General features: G+C 41.2%; 1 protein-coding gene across 2 annotated transcripts in view; it reads right to left on the bottom strand.

Annotated features, from left to right (window-relative positions):
- The window catches only part of rai14 (retinoic acid induced 14), a 35,566-nt gene that overhangs the window by 10,483 nt on the left and 2,481 nt on the right, over positions 1-22,602 (bottom strand). For both annotated transcript variants that reach the window (XM_058617477.1, XM_058617478.1), the window contains exons 3-7: positions 4,642-4,772; positions 3,322-3,410; positions 3,136-3,200; positions 1,708-1,765; positions 1,320-1,390 (exon numbers count right to left, since the gene is read on the bottom strand). In XM_058617477.1, the coding sequence (XP_058473460.1) occupies positions 1,320-1,390; positions 1,708-1,765; positions 3,136-3,200; positions 3,322-3,410; positions 4,642-4,772 (414 nt within the window). The remainder of the gene's footprint in view (positions 1-1,319; positions 1,391-1,707; positions 1,766-3,135; positions 3,201-3,321; positions 3,411-4,641; positions 4,773-22,602) is intronic.

The following is a 22,602-nucleotide window of genomic DNA, read 5'->3' as shown; positions in this document are numbered from 1 at the left end:
CAAAATGTAAGACCTGGCAAACGTCTTCCGATTCAATACAGCGTGTTTACTGAAGGCCGATGTAGATCGGGTATCGATGTTCTACACGACATGTTCTACACGACATGTTCCAAAAGACCCTGAGCTTCTCAATCTCAATGTCAACGTAACACATGCAAAGGTTTATGCAGCTATTCTTCTTGGGACACGGAATTGACTTCTATTCATTTGTACACCTCAACCAAAGTATTATCCCTAACCTTAACCATAACCAGTTAATGCCTGACTTTAACCTTAACCTAACCACAATTAAAATCTTCGCCATACACTTAAACAGTTCTGTCTCATTAAGGCCAGGTTTAAGGTCAATGTGAAGTTGAAAAAGGTCATAAAGAGGAAACAAATACACAACAAGTGCACACTACACACTAGCAAATTGTAAAGTAACAGCTATGAATAAAACTGATAACACACATTGCTTTTATGTCAACACAACGCTGTCAAAAATTTAGGGTTAGCAGTCATGTGCACAAACTACTTACGGTTTCTTAAATGCACTAAGATGAAACAGGACGGGAGCAGAATTTCAGAAGAAACGCCTAAATGTTTAAATCCCACCAGCAAGTGATATAGATTTTAAGGCCATAACATAAAAAAAAACCTGAGGTTTGAACAAATAACAAGGCTGCAAACACATTTAAATAAGAAAGAACATCTGTATGTGGAGACTGAGTGTTTATCTCCAACAGCACAGCTGTGGCCTGATAATAAAAGGGAAATAAATGGGCAACACATTCTCTCCTTCATTTCTTTTCTCTTACTTGAACCTCTTCCTCTCTCTTTACACACACACACACACGCTATCATGTTAACAAACCCCAGTTGGGTAAAAACCACAGGTATGGAGCATCACTGCAATGGAGACCACATGTCTGCGGCTCGAGAACAGAGTTCCCACAGTACACTGACCCTCCACGCCCCCCCGCCCCCCACACACACAGACACATGCACACACTGTATTAATAAAAATAAACAATATTAATCCATCTTAAAGAGGTCAGTCGAGGAGGACGCTTCACATTAGCTGAGAGCTGTAGTTCATTGGTTTTTAAGAAAAAATGCTTCACTTCTTTTTCTTAACAAGCAATTTTTTTTTATTCCAGAGCAAAAAGAGTGATTTACCTTGAGTGAACAAAGTCCTCAGTAGAATGTGATATGAATGAGCCTGAATGAATGGTTTTTGTGGTGGTTTTTTATTCTGATACAGAGCCCATTCCATTGTGCCAGGGAAAATAAGTCTTTGGTGGTGGGCGTGTGGAAGTAACAATGAAAGTACATACTGCATCTTTGAGGTTGATGGGACCTTTGAGTTCACACAGCAGTTGGACGGTGTGGATGTTCCCACTGGCAGCTGAGGGTTAAAACAGAACAACAGTGGAGCGATGAATGAAAGTGCACACAGATATCACAGCTTGGTTTAGTTTGCACTAGGATTTGGACTTTTGCAGGATTTATCTCTCCTGCTCTTTATCCCATCACTCGGGAGACGGCGCAGTGTCTGTTTTAAGTCAATTTCAATTGAACCTCTCTTAACTCAAGTTGCGTGTCATTCCAAATATGGCGGATGATTTTCCAGAGTTTAAACGTAATCTCGAGATCTATTCCTGTGACGTTCTTCTCTAAGCAGACCGACCTTCAGTGAGAAGTGTCTTTGTCACTCTGACTTACCAGCATGATGCAGGGCGGTCTTTCCTGAGCTGTCCACAGCATCAACAGGACATTTATTCTGCAGGGGGGAAATGGAAACACAGTGTATTAGACGCGCCAATCAATGTTACACATGACTTATGACTTATTATGAAAGGAAAGCTGCTTATTTTTTGTATCTATATTTGTGACAAATCCCCCGTTTGCCTCACTAGCCTGTTACATCATGTGATACTGGTCACATTAATGATGGCTTACAAGTGGGTCTAATAAGTGCGGAATTAGCGTTGCAATTTGAAGCCTTGGACCAAGTGTCACTGGTGGGCACGTAACAAAACTCAGGGGAAACTGAGGATGGGAAGCACAATTTTTCGAAAAATATTCTAGTAATACAAAGCTAAATGCAAATCGCTGAAGAATTCCTTTAAGGTTGAAAGGACAGTCATTGAAACAAAAATCCACTGACCAACCACTAAATTGCTGAAATGCATTTATTTCTTTTCTACCTTTTCTGCCTGCTGCATTTAAAAAATTACTTTTCCTTTATAAAAGACACTGGCATTATTTGACACAACCTTATGTCGTGCATCTTGGGCTTTCCCCACAACTTTCTCAAACTCGTTGCCAATAACACGGAATTACTCATCGGTTCCAAATCTGTTAATTTATCCATAACAACTGACAACTCCACTGTTCTCCCATCTGGGCGTCATCCTCGATAGCAACCTCTATTTTGTCCGTCTTATTTGATCTTAACTTTGATTTATCTTCTTATTTAGACCTAAAGTGACCTTGAGTGTTTGAAAGGCACTTGCAAATAACATGTGTTGTTATTATTTTATACATATTTGTCAGGATCTTGTGGCACAAAGCAGTTCAGAGATGAGTGGCTGAGGGTGTTGGGTGATTTGTCCGTGTTGTGTGTGTACGATCAGACCTTGCATGGATGTCTGATGTGTGTTGCTGAGATGCTGCAGACTGTCATGGGACATTTAGGTCAGCAGATCAGGGCTGTGTGTGTGTGTGTGTGTGTGTGTGTGTGTGTACTCAGCTGACTGAATAAGTGAAGCGGTGTAAATGTGTGCTTTCAAACACAATAGCAGAACATAGACTGAGTTTTTACAGAGTTCATGCTCCCGCTTCACATTCTGCTGCACCAAGAAAACGCATCCAAGAAGACAAAGTCCTGCTGTGTGGCTTGATGCTCTGCCATTAAAACATTCTTCATTTCACAGTCCTGCCCTTTTTTTTTGTTGAAAATACTTCACTGAACCCAAAAATACTGTACAACCACAGTATTAAATCAAACACAGCAGGGTATTTTATCACAATTTCAACACTGTGGTGAAACACGTGGCTCGGTAAAAATGCTTCAACCCAGTGGGCGTAAGTAGCCTTAAAAATAAGCAACGTTAGACTCAAATTGTTGCTTCACTTTATCCACTTTACCTGAATGAGCTTTTTACAGCACTCGGCGTGATTGTTTTTGGCAGCCAAGTGTAACGGATTAAAACCTAAGAGAAGGTAAAAAAAAAAAACTGGGTTACAATTTTCATTAAACTCAAGATGTGAGTGACAAAATCCCACAAAAAAATGTTTTGATGCAGAAACCAGCAGTTGTGTGACATACGGTACCTGCAGCATCAGTGACTGACAGGTCGGCTCCGTGGGTCAGGATGACGGACAGGCAGTCTGTCTGACCGCGTGCAGCTGCGACATGAAGACTAAAAAACCATGAAAACAGACGACGGTTCAATCATCTGTGCAAAAACAACTCACAAGTCTATTTCATTTGTCACGAGACTTACAAACGTTAGAGCAGAAAACACAGGGATGAATTCACTCACACCCCCAACCAAATAAACGTCAGTTTTCAGTCTTAGTCTGAGTGCTTTGACTAAAGAGATGAAGCAGCGCCTCATGTGCAGGAATTTCACAAGTCCATATCACCCTTTATGCAAAAAAAACCCTCACATACTCAATGGTGTGTGTGTGTGTGTGCTGTAGGCAATCAATACAGAATCTTTCCAGCTCAGTGAGCAGAAAAACTACACATGTCCAACCTTCCCGTGGTGTGCATGTATGTGTGTGTGTGTGTGTGTGTTTGTGCCTCTTACACACACGCACACACAAGTTTGCCCACATGCCTTTCAATCAGGTTTTATCACCATAGAGACACTGTAGACTCCCCCTTTGTGAATTCTGAAAAGATCGGGGCATTGCAAACCCAAACCACCACATTCATCATGATTTACAAAGGCTGTGAATATGCATCCGTGTGTGTGTGTGTGTGTGTTTCTGTGTTGTAGCTGCACAGAGAAAAGGTCAAGGATGTGAACTACTGGTGGGACAAAAAAAAAGGCTGCCTGCTTTGTTTTTTTTTGTTTTTTTAAAGCATCTACAAATCGGGGGGTTATCAGCATTTGTTACTGCACGTCGATGTCCCCGGCTCTGCATGAGCTGCTCAATGCGTTGAGGTCAGCGGGGTGTTGTGTGACAGAAAAAAGAAAGAGGTCAAATATTAACACACTGATCCCCCCCCTGTGTTATCGACAATCTCCACCAGTGAGCTCGCTGTCAAAACACCGAATGCCTGCGAGGCTGAATGAATGGTTTGCAAAATGTCAACCTTTAAGGAAGTAAGAAAAATGAGCGTATTTTTAGAACGGCTATTCACTTATGATATTGTGCCGCAGAGCGTGAACATCTGAGTGCATGCTGTAGAGGTGAAGCAAGAACCTCCAGGAAAGTAAACACATTTCCCAGTCTTTTCTCGTTTTATCCCTGTTACACTAAACCATGTCATGTTACATCTAAGCTGCTATCTACTCATATTTGCAGTGTAGCACAGTAAGCATACTATATCGTCCTTGAGGATAAAAATACTAGGTAAAAATACTAGATTATTAGGTCATTCTTCATTCGTTCTTTCAGATAATTTGTCAAACTGCTTACGCTGATTTGCCCTCGCTGTCCAGCTTCACAGCACTGGCACCTTTCTTGGCCAGAAGTGATGCCAACTTCTCCGCCTCGCCATGCTCCACCGCAGCAAGCAGGCGCTCGTCGTTTTTATTCCACTCATTGACCTGTAGCGGGGGAAGAGAGAAGATAGAGGGAGAGGAGAGAGAAGAAGGATATATAATAAATTAGATCATGTGATAAAAAATACTTTATATGTCTGGCTGTTGGTCGGCGTAACTGTTCAATGGGTCACTTGGCGTGGTTTGGGTAAGAAATACGAGGGATATCCGTAGAAATGTGGAAGATAAATCACTAAAAGAGCAGCTTCCGCCACCTCTCACGTGGTCCTGACTGAATTTAATCATTGCTACTAATATTACATCTTCATTTCAATATGTGTGTTTCTATTTAAAGTAAAAAAACAACAGTAATAGTGTGTAATAGTAGTAGTGACCCTTCAGACATGGATTAAAAATGTGAGAGACTGCAGGGAAGGGCCTTTAATTCTAAGAAATGAAGCTGCATCAACAATTGACCCTGTCTTTAATAATTACGTGTACATTCCTAACATTGAGGCGCTGTTGTCCGACATTAACAGACACATTAGCAAATCTTATTCTGCAGCCAAAAATGGCTGAGATGCCCAAAATCTGAGTAATGTTGCTCAGAGGGAGAGAATGTTTTCCTGGCTCTGCAGTGGCCTACACAAAATATTTGTGTCCATATGGGAGTGTGCGCACACACACACACACACAATGGGCCCACATTTGTATTGCTGATGGGGTGCTGAGCTGGAGAGAAGTCAGTTATTACACATGATGTCATCCAGAGATCATCTCATCTCGCAGCACAGACCGATGGCACAGAATTCAACACAGTGAGCTTTAAGTGCTTGCCTGCCACTGCATTCAACTCTGGCCAAAAACACAATCTTCTTACACAAACACATCCACAATCACCATATAAAGACAAATGTGCAGCAGGGAAAAGTGAAAACCAGGAATATTATCAAACACTGTCTGTAAACCACCGTGTGGTCATTTGATAGAGAACATATTGAAGAGCAGGGCTTGGTTTTTATTTAAATAATCCAAAAATTGATCCTTCATTTTTATAAGATTTAAGTTTGTGATTTGTAACTTTTGAAAGTTTAACGTTTACATCTGTGCTGAATATTGTTGCGGCCTGAGATGTCTGCTTTCTGTTAGAGGGAGGTTTACATTTTGTGCTTAGAAAGTTGCTGGGTCACTAAAACCTTTTGTCCGAAATGTATTTTTCTAATGCCTAGTTTTATATGTGTTTATTTATTTTATACATTATATATTAATTCATACAATAATATATAAATTAGAGCTGCAATTAACAGTTATTTTCTTAATCGAGTAATCGTTTGCTCCAGAAAATGTCAGTAAAAGCTGAAAAAAGTTGATCAGTGTTTGTCAAACCTGGAAATGGTGATGCTCTGGAATGTCTTGTTTTGTCCACAAACTAAAATGATTCAGTTTTTAATGATTTATTTGTTATATGGCGCAAATAAACCAGAAACTATTCATATTTAAGAAGCTGAAACAATCAGAAATCTTGTTTTAATCATGAAAAAAGCCAATTCAAACCGATTAATCGATGATCAAATAATTTATTTAGTAATCGATTAATAATTGATTAATCAAGTAATTGTTTCAATATAAATGCACTACAGTGCAGACACGAGGTCGGGCTGCTTTAAAAAACTGCTTTACTTAAAAAGATAAAATAATAATATATGAAAATAAAACATATCGGCCAGCCTCTATTTTGTATATATAGATATTAGAATGAAAATTTGAATGACATGGGTTGTAAATAATTATAGTTCATGCGTGCTTGTCACAGTACACCGGACAGTCTGGACCCGAGAGAGTTCAGCTGACTGAGCAGAGATCACATCTATGAAAGGGATGGACTGAAAAAAGACTGCACACCTGAACCCAAGGACCCCAAACATGTGAGTGCGTTACTCGGCGCTGCATGCAGCCACCTGTGCAATACAGTATTAAATTTGACCTAATAGCCCAGTGACCTACACGTGAAGGCAAGCTGAGCTCCATAAATACCTGTGGTGTCAAACTGTATCCTATTTGAGGAGAGCATTGAGCCAACATAGCTATACATGGGGTAAATAGTGCAATGCCTTTTGCACAGCTGCTGAAAGAAAATACAAGGCGATAGAAGGATGACAGCCTGAGCTGCAGAGTCATAATTAAAAACAATAAGACCAGAACGGGAATAGAAAATACTTTAATTTATCGTTGATTTGTAAGTTAAACTAATTTGAGGATGGCACAGTGGAGGTGGGATAATCTTGAATGCCAGGATAAGTAATGCTTATCCGAGACGGTTTGTGATAACTGGCTTCAAAGCATTACAGCCAGAGGTGAGATGATGTTTAGGGGGTGGTGTAAAACGGGAACATTCTCTGACAGACTGGAAATAACACTCAGCTGAGCACTGACAGCCACGTGAACAAGATGAATCTACCAGGTGCTCGACAGAGTCCGCGATGGACATACTGCACTTAAAGTATCCCAAAATATCCAAGAGCAGTTCACGCAAAGTTCATTTTTTATTTGCTTCGGTCCACTGTTTGTCTGTGAGGTTGGAAGATCGATCGTGCACAATGATAATAAGTTAATCAGCAACTGTTTTGATCATCGATTTATCGCTTTGAGCTTCTTCTTTTTTTAATAATTAACACAAGCTTTTCAGCATTACTTTGAGGTCCAGGAAACCCATTTCTCACATTGTATGCACCAAACAACTAATTCATTCATCGGGAGAAACAATCAGTGATGGAAACGATTGTTAGTTGCAGCCCTAAAGATTGGTGTGCCGTGAAATGTGACGCAGTAAGCGATGGCTGAAGTTACACGGGACAGATCCAGTGGATTGTGGTGGATGGGGACCGTTGTTTTCACAGAGGTAGACTCTGGATTTCCCTCCCACAGTCTCATGATTTTCATACAGACAGACAATCATGTGTTATTTAACCAGCGTGAAAGGCGCCGAGGCAATCACATACTAAAAATAGGTGCACTTTTGAGTCGGTGGAAGAAGTGAAAAGACAAAGATGGGAGTGAAATCCAAGAGGGCGCTTACAGTAAAAGTACATCACGTGCATCAGTTGCCGAACTTTTACCAAACATCTTCAAAGACGAGGTTAAAGCCACCTCAGGAGGGAACTGTTTTACACAGTTCAATATTAAACTGAACCAGATGCGCAGCTTGTTAATCTTATAATGTGGAAATTAGGAACACGGGAACTAACTGCTGCCTCTTTATGTACATGGCGGTCTATGTTTAACATGTGTGATCAGATCCCTGCAGAGGGTGACGCAAGAGTACGACTTAAATCAGGCTACTACAGTGAAAACATATTAACCCTTTAACGCCGAGCGCATCGCAGACGCAATCTGCATTACCGTAATTACACAACGGTTTGTGCTATCGGAAAATTTCCAAAGGTTTCTGAAAGCGAAGAAGTTACACTTTGAAGCACAACATGTGGTTATTACGGTCATGTCACGCGCGGTCAGGAGAGAGTTGGAAAAGCGCCTGTACATAGTTTCCATTTTTTTTGGCCTGTTTCGGACATTGAGACAAAGACTCAAACAAATGTTACTTTAAATGTGTTTTATACTGTTCACATGACACATTTAACAAGCAAAACCTGGTGTCAATGTACAACTACAGTGTTTTTTTTTTTAAATGTATCTTCATTTTAAATTGTTAACATGCAGTAAACTGTAAATAACTGGGCAAAAGCACTTCACAGGACATTTTCTGGCCCTTTTATGGTTAAAATAAGCAGGTAAGTCCAGACGGACATTTTGAGGCTAAGGTGTTAAAGGGTTAAGTGTGAACCCGAATAATTTAGTAACTAAACGACACAAAAAGACAAAAAAATTAAATTATTTCTCCAGTCTGAATCTTTACTGTTGTAGTTTGGATCTTAATCTTCTTTTAAGTATCTAACCCTGCAAGTAAACACTATCACCAAATACAGAATGCGGATGCTGTGACTGATTAGATTCATCATGTTTATTGGTGTCCATCAAATTCAAATTCATTGACACTGTGTCTGACAGGCAGCAGGACAGGAATAAGGGCTGTGTCATGCTTTTCCACTGTGGTCTGTGTGTGATGTAAACTTCGTCATCTGCTGATTTCCTTGTTGGTCCACGCAGACAAATGTGCACACTCTTGCAGTTTGGTTTGACACGTACCACACGCTCCAGCTGCATGTGCCCCACCGTAGCACAACACTGTGCGGTTCAGTGAGTGGCACGTTCTTCTTTTTTGTCAAAAGAGACGATAAAGAAGAACACGAGGCTCTCGAAGAACACGAGGGTGAATACAAAAGTGAAATTGCTGCTACTGGAATGGAGTACGAGATTGAGCACCCATGCATGCATAGAATGCTAGACTGACTATAGTATTAAGTATGAATGGAATCGCTGGCTTGAATGCACATGCAGAAATGAGAAGCAGCCCTCTGCAGACGTAGAGCGCATTACGTACGACCCAGGCCCTAAAATGCTCCCTGATGATAATGACAACCATCGTTTCCCGGTTTCCACTCGAGCAGCAAATATTTAACTCTTGCTTTGAGATGATTTGTAGTTGGATGAGCAAATGACACAGCCAGATATAAAAGTACACCGGTGTAATCACACTCAGCCGAGCTAGACAAGCAGTTTGGGAAATGCCTTGCAGAGGAGAGGAAAAAATGCAGGCGTTTGAAATGAACCCAGAGGACAGGGACAAGGACAGAGACCTGGACAGGGACAGGGTTGCTATAAAAGGTGGTCAACCACACAAACCTGCCTGACCCAACAGGACAGTAAGAGAAGTAACCTGGCAATTAGAGCGTTAGTGTGGTTTTAAAGTGAAGGGAGCCATAAAAAGAAGGCATGGGCCGGTGCTGCATTTAAAAACATGTAGGTCCAGGACTGTGGGTTTGCATATATATTTTCTTGGTTCAAACTTTTGGCACTGTGATTACAAACACTACCAGGAACTTCAGACTGCTAGTTATCTGTACCAACATTTGCTTCTGAAATGTTCTGTTCAAGCACTTGCTCGTTGTCGGGTGCTTTGAATGAAAGAACAATTGGGGCAAAGAGAAAAGTAGGAAGACCCCAGTACCCCACTATCACTTTGTTGGCAATGATCCACTCTAGAGATATATACGACTGTGCAGAAGCTTTCACCCCATCTGAACCTGCGCTATGTCGAGTAGAATCAACACTCCCTTTCTCTATCAGGCCAAACTGTCACTGTTTATTACTGTGTTATGTGTAATTACACACAGGAATTTATATGAGAGAGAGAAAACAGTCTTTCAACACCTACACATTGTCAGTTTCTCTGAATTCCCCAGATTGAAACATCACAGCAGTCACTCATGCAAAGTGCAACTAACTCTGAGGTGAATTAAGATCAATTAATACACATAACTAAAGGGCTTCATGCTGACCCCCACCATCTTCTGTCAATAGATACGTGTAACCCATCTTGCTATACACTTTCCTTAACATGCTCACTGTAAAAATACAACAACACAATAACCAACACTGCCACATACAGTAAATAATTGGAGAACAAAACAGCATGGCCATCACACACATCGCACATGCGGTGACACAACACTCACACACACCCACTCAATCATCATTTACAACTCCTGCCATCACGAAGTAAAAGAAGTAAGAAATGCAATAAAGGTCACTTCAGCAGAAGCCTAATACCTGTTTTTCTTTTGTGTGTCTGAAAACAACAACAGGGGAAGCACTGACGTTCTACAGCATGATCTTGCCTAATGGTCTCTCTGATTTTAATAGGCCAGAAAAGACAACAAAAAAAACCCAAGCCATGACCACAGAGCAGCAAGACACCCATAGCATTCGACTACATTGTAATGGACAGGTTTAAGTGGAGCGGAAAACACTGCTCCAGTTAGTTTCGGCTGCACACACACACACACACACACACACACACACACACACACACACACACACACAGAGTCATCGCAGAGAGGCTGATGAAGTAATCATGATGGGAGCAATGGTGCAAAATCAGCGCATGCAGACCCTGGTCACGAAGTGATTTTAAGAATTTAAAAGCACTAGAGAGAAGTAGCACAGAGATAAAAATAGCCCTTTATATCCTTACAGGATATCGTAATCAGTGTTTTACTCCTATGCCTGATAACACAATCTTCCTATTTCAGCATTTTTATGTTGTAGTTGAAACACGCCTGAGTGTATGCAAATGTAAGGTTTTATTTTATTTAAGAGGCAGTTCCACGGTGAAAAACAGATGTCATCTGCGCTTGCTGCTGTGTCAAGAATCACCACTAAACTCTTCAGTGAAGCAGTAATGAGCAACTACTTATTTAAAAGCTTTTGAGGGGGAAAAAGAGCCAAACATGATCTAGTTCCTCTTCTTGTGCTGTAGAGATTTGGTGCGTTTCTTTAAATGATCTGAATATGTGTGGACTTTTAAACTTTTTTTAATATGCAATAACATGGAAGAGGCCAAATAAGGATCTTAATCTTAATAAATTGATGACAATAATGATGAGTTGCAGCCCTAACTCTCATGATGATATTATACACAACAGCACAAACCTTGTGTTGTATGATTATAAATTGTAAGTTTTCCCAACATTTTTGTTGACTGTAATCCTGGGATATTGTCTCGTGCCAAAGAGTGAAAAGAATCTCAATTCCTCTTTTGCTTTCTGTTCTTCTTCTTCTTCTACTTCTCCCTCTCGGTCTGCGTCTACTGCTGCGATAAGTGTGTTTACAATGGGATCAGGGTGTGGACAGTAGCGTTTGTTCCTTCTCTGTCTTTAGCCTGACACTTGCAGAGACACACAAAGGGTTCACTGATAACACTAAGTGTTTCCTGTTTGTCCAGGCTTAAGGCTGGCAGCAGGAACGACGACAAGAGAGAGCAACGTGACAAAGAAACTGTTTTAGTACTAATATCCGTTACTCTCGACTCGCTCCTCCATAACTCAGTCTTCTCGAGAACATGTGTCTAACAGGTGGCAACTTTGCTTCATTATTGTCCCGAAAAACAAATTATGGAATTGCAGCTTCTCATGTCCACTCATTCCAACAATCCGGAGCCAAAATTGCAAAGAAAACAGATGTGCATCAAGTGTGTTAATCTGATGGCTTTTGCGTCAACATCTTTTTTCTCTGAACTTTCTCAGTTCTGTGAAGGAAAAATAAACCGAGATCAGGAAGTGGTGATTCCTGTTACATTCCTTGTGTTTGTAGAGTTCAGTTACTCACTGAAGACGGAATAAAGTGAGAAAACCTTTCCCTTCCAAAAAAAAGACAAAATAACATCTTTGTTGAACTACGGATAAAAACGTGTGAGTGATCCTGTTTGCTTTCACTACACTATAAATTAGGGACTCTACTATATGCTTTGAAGAAGTGAAAGCTTATTGGTTCATTTAAAAATAACTAAAGCATGAAGTAATTAAGCTGCGAGACAAGATGATCAAATCTGTGTACTTTGTGAACTCAGGTGAAACTGAAAAAAAAAAACTAATTTGAATCAAATCCTTTCCCAGGAAGTCCAAAGATTAGAAAAAAGATGAAGCATATCCATGACAAATTTCATGGAAATCTGAGAATGACTTTTCCAGATGACTTGTTGTGGATTAAAGTGTTATTCAGGGGAAATTTGACCTGCCTGAGGCATTTAAATTGCTGGTAATCATAATCCGGGAATGAGAACTATCCCTAACAAATGTCATGGTGATCTTTGCAGTAATTGTCAGGAAATCGTAGATTTTGACTGAAGCATTGGACACACAGACCAAGCAAGAAAAACAACAAAAACAAGCATGAGGGAAATGCATCTGAGGAAGTATCAAAGAGGGAAAACAGTGAAGTTTTGTCAAGTAGGAAACAGCAAGACTTAACATGGAGGGGAAAAAAAAGAGATTAAGAAAAGTAGGTTCCATGGGAGGAAAGACACACAAACAACACAGATTTGACTCTAGAGGAGAATAATCTTTGTTTATAGAGACAGTCGGGCAGCGCAGACAGGAAGTAGAGGAGAGGATGGAGCGATGAACAATGTGCAGGACAAAAAGGGGGAAAAGAAATAGTGAAGGAAAGAGACTTTGACGCATCTATCGTATCAATGGCTTTTGATCAGCAGTGGCTGTTCTCTCCAAATCGGTTATCTGCAACAAAGCAGATGCTCAGATGTTCTCAAACAATACATCCTTTCTCTGGGGGGCCACAGCTGAAACCGCTTACTGCCCTCTGGATCACACACACACACAAACGCACGCACCTAACTAGCCCCTGAAACTTAACCCACAATAGCAGAGTTAGTCGTCAGAACTGTTTAACAAAGACCAGATGGTTGTTCTCATTATAAAAGATGCGGCCTTGTATTCCACAATTTTGCCCCTGCTCTGGACTTTGATAAATGCATTATTTTTCTCTCATTTGGCAATTTTATTTTGAGATTGACTGCAATTTCAACTAAATGGGTTTTACGCCATTTATAAAATGATGAGCAAAAGTTTAATATATTCTCTATGTACACATCGGCCAATGTTGTAGTTACAGCAGCTTAAAAACAAATGTGTCTTTATTTAATACTGAGAGTCTTTCAGCATTTCCTGGGATATACAGTAAGTGGTGGTGTAGTTGAAGGCAGAGTGAATGTCTTCGTCTCTGCCCTTTTCCTCTTTCCACATGGCATCACAAACACACACACACACACAAGATTCTACAGAAAAGGGGAAAAACACAAACACATCACGTCCTCCATCAGCCTTCCTTGCCCTCACTTCACTCTAGCATCAGCCCTAGATAAACTCCCATTATTCCACTTCAACTCAAAACATTTCCCTTTGACCCCTCTAATTACGTCTCATTTTACTGCCTCGCTTGTGCTCCTCTGATAAACAGCCTGGTTACAGGAACACTATGAGGCCACCATGACTCTTGGCCATGATGGCCATTGTACTCATTTCATTCTTAGAGGCTGTAAATACCAAGTATCAGCCAGCTGTGTTTGAACTTTTGTTTTCAGATAGACTGCCGTAACTCTTGAAATAGACGTCATTATGTTCTTCGTCGTCACTGAACGGCACTTATTGTCCTTTGTAGCGATTAATGAGTTCGATGGAATAGCCCAGACTAGGTCATTTATGGGTGCAAGAAGACCTCCAGTGAAACACAGCCCTCATGCAACACTTCCTCTGAACACAAATAGCCTTTCCTGCCCTATAAATAAACACTGTTGGACTTGGAAAGCAACCAGCCTCGTTACACTCGAGGGCTGCCATAAAGTCAGTAGAGTAGGGCAAGGATATACTGTAGCGCTCACGTCTGCAGAGAGGCTCACACACGACACAGATATGGATAAAACATGAAGTTACGCAGCCTCTGTGACCGCTGTGTCGAGCTCGGAGGACGCGCTCTTTGTCCGGCACCTCAACTTCACAGTGGTGTGCGTAAAACTGTCCTGTCACTTCCATCACTTAAATCATCGCATAGAACTAGAAACACATGTAACAACCGTCTTGCGAGTGAAAAACAGTTCTCGGAAGCTCGCAGCAAATCACGCAGAGCGACGCCAAACGTTTCTCATGAAGAGAAGTTCTCATGGTTTTTTCAGGTGAAATGAGTCTAGCCCTCCCTCCCTCCCTCCCTCCCTCCATCCATCTCCTAGTGTGAATATTGTTCCAGTTGTTCGTCGCAGGCCAAACTAAACAACCCGTCTGAACTTAGCTGGGAGCAGGGAGCCTTACTCAAATAGAGTTTCTCTCACTTGCATTTTTTTCCACCATTATCCCCGCCTCTCCTTCGTTATCTCAGTCTTTTTATATTTTAATCTTGTCTTCCATTTTCCAGCCCTCCTTCCTCCTTAGTTTCGTCTCGTTATTCTTAACCATTCCTCAACCTCTTCTTGACTCTTTCAGCTGAACTCCCCTCCTTCGCCCTTATCTGCTTTCGTCTATCTCTCCGCTGCCGCCGTCGTTATCAGTGGCGAGTTTTTCATTTTGCACTCGTTACTTCGTCTGCATGTAGGTTGAAATGTGTCCGCAGAGAACATCACACACATCACACACACACACACACACACACACACACACACACAGAAAGCAGCACACAAGCATGTTGCATCATCGCCAGTGGCTTCACACCGACAACAGACAACAAACAAGCCCATGCACACACACGCTCACACCTACATAAATGAGCATGCAAACACATGCACAGACTCTCTTTGCCGTGATCTGTGCTTTTTTGGTGTGTTTGCTGACGAGCAGGTTTCCTTGTGTGGCCTTATATCTGCAGTTCATGTACACACAGTCGATAACGAACACAGAGATCCCACGGGCGCTTCCTGTTTTAATTGGATCCATGTTTAAACAAACCCCCATAGTTATTTTCTTTTGCCCCAACTTGGATTAATTTAAACTCTCATGTTGTGGAGAGTGCGTGTACGAGAGGACCATATGGTCAAAATCGAAAGTGACACTTTACACTACACACTGCAGTGATAAAATCAACAGTCAACTGATTGGCAATTAATTTCGCTGCATAGTTGGACTTGACATGTGTGCGCTGCATATGCTACTGTAAGGACAGAGAAAATACTTTATCATAAGGATATATAACTACTTCCATGAAGGAGACATAAAACAAATGTAACTGATTGTGGTGTGTTACAGTACCCTGCTGTTAAAAATGGTACAACACCACATATACAAATAGCTGCAGTAAACGTTTTTGTGTTGTATTTCCTGAGTTGAGGTGTATGGGCTTGATATTAGATATTATGGGCTTGCGACCCAGAAGTACTCTGTGCTAAACATCCAACACGTGTTGACAATGAAGACACAAGAGGCGAAATATGAAAATAACTGCTCTTACATACCCAGCAGTGTGGACAGAGCCACGTACACCACAGAGTGTCAACTAAAGACCAACATGGACGCAGAGAGGCAACACTTTGAACCTACACAAAACATCTCTCCTTCTTCTTCTTCGTCTTCTTCTTCCATAATATTCCATTACTGCCGCCCTCTTCTTTTTCCTTCTCTTTCCTTCCCTGCTCGCCCCGCCTCGCTTCCCTTATCTCGCCAATAAACACAAGACAGGCAGATTACTCAGTCATACTTAATAACTACTGGTGAAGGTGATGATGCGACATTTTTCTTCTCTTTGATGGGTAAACCACAGACCTCCATTAAGGAGTCTCATAAGCACCACTTGATAGATGACACCTGAACCAAGTGGTTACACACAGGTGTAACATCACTCATAACAATTTGAATTCCTGTTTCAAAAGTGCTTTGTGCCAAGTTGATGTTTTGCAACAGGCATCAACCAGCAAACTGGCTCCAATTGGATGATGCCAGCTGTCAATCACACTGGCGTCCACCACACGTATGTTCTGTGCTTTGCTCAACTTGAACAATGGAGGCCATTAACTCCTCAAAAACTGCTGTTTTTAACAGGTGTTTTTAAGAGAAAAGTAGGCTCATGTTCCCATATACTTCCAATCTAATGAAGATCACCCCCTGGTGGCTGTTCAATGTATTTTTGCTTCCTGATTGACTTCACACCACAAGACTATTCTTTTTATTTCTCCGACTCCCAACTAGTGGCCAAGACTGAAGCATTTTAAGATAAAAAGATTATTAAACCCCAAAAATGGCAGAATATCAAGGGCTAAAATAGCTAATAATGTTCAATCCCCCGGTGGCGAGTTGGAGTTTTATTTTCCCTCTGAGCAGTGTTGATTTTGAATTGCCTGGTGTTTCAGTGGGATCTGAACACAAAATACTGTAGATTTAGTGAGTGTGAACAGACTCGCACAGACACACGACCCTCCCTCCGCTTCCTGATTATCGATGGGCTGTTCCTGAGGTTTTACTGTCACTCTCCATACTAATCCCCGTTCACTACACCCAGCCAGGAGCGACCATCCCATGCCAAACCAAGTCAGTCCGGGCCAAATCAAACGGAGCCAAGTGGAGATACTTAAGGCTGAGTTTCAGTCAAAAACAAACCTATAATTGAAGGTTGCTACATTATTAGGTTACTATATAATGACTTTTATACTGTGGCTGTGCTCTGTTTCAACTTTTATGGAAAAAGTAGGCTGTAACATTTCTCCCTCATGGCTAAATATTCCTTGACGTACTAAAAAAGCCAAAGGGAATATTACAGTTTAATGTCACGCAGGGCATTGTGTAGAAAATGTTTCTGGAGTTGTTCACTGTATGAGTTCAGAGCACTGCTGCAGCAGACACACTACACAACTCCTGATAAGGAGGAGTCCGTTTCACCAGTATTTGCACAGCTAAATTCAGATCCTATAGGTGTCAGAGATGCAGTTACAGTAAGAGTTGTTTGAGTCGCTACAGTACAGAGTCCAGTGCCGTGACCCCCGGACAACCCGGAGCCACGAAACAGCTGTGTACAGTGAGAGGAGACGGCATAATCCACACTTCAATTCCACACAGAGTGGATGATAAGGTGTGGGTGCACGTGTGTGCGTACGAAGGCCATTAGTAATCCTGCCTAGTCTAGCAGCTTAGTAGTGTGACAGGATATGAAGGGCTGGGTGAGGGTTTAATACTAGAACTGCTGTAAACAATAGAGTACAGACATAATTACAAACAACAAAGACACGCCGTGTGTGTGTGTGTGTGTGTGCATGTGTGTGTGTGTGTGTGTGTCAGTTGAGTCATTACTGTGCTCGGAGGACGGCAGTAAAGAGAGAGTAAGATAATAGTCTACGCAAATTAACTCATTTAGAGCAGTTCTGCTTACAAAGCTGAGATGTAGGGGGTAATATTGTCTCAAAGGCTTCACACACACACAAATAAAAGATTTCTCTTATTATGTAACTGTTCTAAGATCAAGTTTGTTCACGGAGAGTCACGTTTTTTATATTGTAGACTGAATTTGCACCATTGTGCTAGTTTTACATTCGCAAGGACAAGAACAAATCCAAAGTCTCAAACTGAGGTATGGAGAAAAAAATAATCTGAGGCTGACTGCAGTGACTCGAGTTTGAGTCCAACTTGTGGGCCTTTGCTGCACGTATACCTCCCCCAGTCTCCCCCTCGCCTCACAAATAGCCCTCAAAAAGAGAGAAGAAAAACCAGGACCTACAGTAACTCTGGTATATGTTCAGACAATACTTAGCCACTGTGACATGAAACTCAGCTAAGTCTTGGCCTTAGTGCAACTATGTCTTTTAAAACATTCACATGAAATCAGTTTCAGCTGTCTAACCACATGTTTGAACAACAATTCAACTATTAAACTCGGATTTATAATAATTAAAAGGGTATGGTAAGGGAAGAGCGACTTATAGAAACAGTGCAGTATGATTTACATACTTCAATCACTGTATATAACAACGGTTTTCTCTCAGTATAAAGTGACACTGATTGAACTGAATTTAAATGGCATCAATAAGGACTCGTTTGTACATGACGAAGAGAATCATTCATGTCCAATATCATGAGTGCAGTCACGGTAAATCCCATCTGTGACAGTTGATTGTTCAGACACGGCTGAAGCAAAATGCCTGTAAATCACTGTGTGACTGTTTGCCAAACCTATTCCCAGAAACCAGATTACACCGTCTGCTTGCCTTTAACACTGCTTTCTCTACAAACTGCTTCATTTTACCGACTGTTTAGCCACATGGCATTAGCTGAAATAATCCATAAACAAATCCCAAAATTTAATTCATGTACGCCAGAAATAGTCAGAAACACAGACACAGTCTTCACAAAGCACGCACTCTTACACACACTTAAAAGAATTCAGCTGATTCATTTTGACCTTGCGTAACAACACACCTGCACACGGGTTTTGATAAAGCAGCACTTCCCTGCAGAATGTTGTTAGACACATTCAGACACAACCACGATGATCCCGTGCAGAAGTGAATATTGTTACGACCACTGCCGTCTCATCCGTGTGTGTGTGTGTGTGTGTGTTCTGGGTTCATCTTTGTGCAGCATTAATGCCATTTAATATTAAGATTGGAAATGCACATGCACCTTTAATGGTCGGCGGCAATTTTACACCACTTACCCATGCAGGGCAATAGCAGGGCAGCGTTTGAGAAAGTTGATCCGCTTAACCTGGTGACACGTTCAGTTGACTCTGTCATTTTGCGGGGGATTACTATTATCAAACAATCAAACCCACTGGTAAAGAATAGAAGGTGATTATAATTAAAGTTGTTTTTGTTTACTTCATACAACCTGACCTTACGATCTTTGCAAACCATCAATAATCACCTTTAGCTCCGTAGATGACACCATCAGGTACAGCGGGCCTAATGGATGCTGTGCAGCATCTCACAACATGGCAGTGAAGAAACAAACTAAGAGGGGAGAGCCCCTAAAAGCACACACATTACAATATCAACAAGAATAATAACCATCTTAACTTAAATTATAAATATAATGGAAATGGAATATAAATGATTCAAAATAAGAAAGAAGCTAAAGCAATCGCAACAACATCCAAGTGTATTTATGAAGTCTGGGTTAAAGGTGTTATATGTAATAAATGTATTGTATATTAAGAAGTCAAATTAGCATGTTGTGTCACCAGAGGTTGAGTGAACTAAATAAAATCACAGATAACAATGGCTCAGCCAGGATATTGACAAAATACACTTTCAATTGTGTTCCATAAACTGTGTTTATGTTTTGGTTTGGTGTTCTGTTCTGTTGCACCACCCAATCATGTAGCTTGTAGCACAGCTTTAAACACATCAGAAATACTGAACTATACTGAACCTAACAAGCCTCAGTACCCCTCTAAAAATGTCTCAACCAGTGGAGATGCATTAAAATATAGACGGCCGAAAAAGGAGAAGAAGGTGTGGACTTTTTTGCTTTTCCATTAGCGATAGCAGTTAGTTCTTTTTTAGTACCTGCTCTGGCGAGCGGAACAGATATACTAAAATGTGATGTCAACAGACTGCCGGTCACTGATTGGTCAGAGTGTGTCGTCACTGGAAGAGTCGTGAACGTCATGAGCGTGACGTCCGACACGGGAATCAAACCGCACAATGCCAAACTGTAGATCGGTTAAAAATCCCGAAAACATGCGTTAATTTTCAACATTTAGCAAGCATATTTCCAAATCTAAATATCTAACAGGACGAGGATGGTGTATGTAGCGACAGCACTGCTGAAACCTGGCGATCGTGAGCCGCATCACAACTCCTCCCGCCGTATTTTAATTCAGTGCTTCGGTCATGCAGAAAAAACCTAACTAATCTTTTTAATGAACTGATTCTAATGATTCAGTTACACCGAAATGTCTTTGCTCGTCACTAGTTTGTGTGTTTGTGTATAAAACGACATCACAGCATTTTCACGCAGCCGTGGCATGTCAACCCCGCCCACGTTGAGGAGGTGCTATAGTAACGGAAAACTAACAGATTCAAGTGTATAGCTGATACTTGAATTGATAACTACAGTATGTTATGTTATGGAACCAATAAATCTGCTTAAATCAGAAAAAAATACACTGCTGGACTGATTTCATCACCTTATCAGTCAGCTCTACATTAAATGCCAGTGTCTGTTTTTCTGTTCTTCATCCCATTTTTCACACTTAACCTTTATTTTGACCCTGTGCTGCAGAGATGTTTGGCTGCCTTGTGCATTTAAAAATCTCCGCGCTGCACGACAATCCTCAGGCGTTTAGTACAGGTCTGAAACTCAAACACACACGTATTCCATTACACATTATCTGGAAATGTCTTGACTTCATAAAAAAACTATTTACGAGAGCATTAAGTTTCTGTTATTTTGTTTAACAAAAAAAAAAAAAAAAGCAAAGGGCTGGTTTAAGGGGGAGAACATTCCTTGGTAATTTGTCACTGACATACGCAGCCTAAAATAGAACCAATGAGATAGTTTCTTTTTATTACAGTTCGGGGTTTCTTAAAAAAGCAATGGAATGAAAGTTGTCTCAAATGATAAACACCCTGGTTTCTGTAACCTTTTTTTTGTTGCATATCTTAATCGTGTCTATTATTTAACTCACTAAGTGAACAACACAACAGCGGCACTGTTTGACTCAAGTTTCCCCTGCATACAAAACAAATGTGAACAGTTGCACTCCAGAGAAAATAAATTATATCCGTAATAAAGTTTGACACGTTTGTCCAAAATCCAGAAGACAAATATGCTGTTGAATGGAGTACATACATACAGGGTGTAATATTGACCTGCAAGAACTGCAACACAGTTTTCTTTTACAAGCTGGAATATACAGTAACAGTGTAAAACATGGCTGTCAGGAGACTCAACTCCCTCCCTGCTCTACCATCACTCCCACCTCTACTCATCCTCCCCCCCTCTGCCCCCTGCCACAGACCAGGACTATACTCCCCCCACTCCCCCCACTCCCCCCCCTCCTCCTCCTCCTCCTCCTCCTCCTCCTCCACCAACACCATTCCCACACTGTGAACTCAGGGACTTTGCACTAAACTGCACTATTTTGCACTAAACTGTACTACCTCACTTATCTTCTCTTAGAAGATTCTCTTCATGTTGATTGTTTAGTTTATGTCTGTTGATTGTTTATTTATGTTTACTTATGTAACTGCCTGTTTGCACCGTGGGTCTGAGAGGACTGCAATTTCATCTGTGCTGTATATCGTACATATAGTACATTTGACAAATAAACTACTTGAAAACTTGAAAACATGAAAAACAAGAGTTATTGGCTGTGATGATGTATGTGGGTGTGAGGTCTGCAGTGGCATGGTATGACTTATAAACGGCCTCTGTCATGTTTCTAAGCAACATTCACATCCACTGCTGCTCTTTCTGCTCTCAAACCGCCTCCAGCTGGCTATTTCAGGGAGGACACAGGTTTTCACTGTGGCAGCATCAGTCTCAGTCATTTTACAGCGTTGACTCTAATGACACCAGGTTGTGACTTGAAAGCACCTCCTAAAGGTGAGAGAGTCCCCCGTTCCATTTTTTCCCGCTCAGTGACGCGGAATGATTTTGCCCTTTGCGGCCCAGTCCTGGACTCAACATTTTCGAGAACAATGGACACTATTGTGCTGCCCTTACATAGCTGAGTGAATTTGCAATCATTTACTAATATCAGGAAACACTGTGGGCCCATGTAAAAATGCAGGATGGCTTTTTCTTTTCCTGATGAAGTGTTTTCACTGTTCTCTCAGTCTCTGGTGGATGTGATTTCTACTCCTCTCCTCTTCTCGCACAAGCCTGGTGCTCGACAATAATCCATGCTCCATTTATGCCGTCAAGTATGCAGTAAAGTATGCTGTGGCTATAATTGAGTAAAAGCAGATATGTATTCCACCAAATTATTCCTCTGTGGGACAGTCTCTCTCAGAGGAGTATGTTATTTACCCAGCCGTCCCCATACCACGCCGCCACACACTCTTAATCTCATGGAAACTGTCGACATCAACCGAGTGTCTCATTTATTTTTTTTCACATTTCCCCTACTTCTCTACTTGTGACACTCCCACAATTCCCCTGAAACTCATCCCATTCATTCAGCAGTCATCCAGACTTTTATTTTTTTAAAGTCTGCCGTTTGACTCTGTGTCATTACAGTCACCGTGACAACAGATGAGTCAACTGCTGCGGAGACGCCTCACTTCCTGTGAGTGTAGACTGTGACCAATGATCGACTGAACCAATGCAGGAAAACGTCTTCTCCCAAAAATGCTGAGTCATAGTTAGGATGTACTCCTCATATGGAGCAGTGCAGAGTCGCGTTGTCGTTGTTGGATTCACTCTAAAGTGAAATTGATAACGCCACAAATCAAAATCTTAAGAGTCCTCAAGTTCCAGTGACATGGACAGTTAGAGGTGAAAGGTCA

This window comes from Solea solea, chromosome 19 (assembly GCF_958295425.1).
Source record: "Solea solea chromosome 19, fSolSol10.1, whole genome shotgun sequence".
NCBI lineage: Eukaryota > Metazoa > Chordata > Actinopteri > Pleuronectiformes > Soleidae > Solea > Solea solea.
Note: the sequence above shows the minus strand (reverse complement) of the source record. Positions and strands in the feature narration are given on the sequence as shown.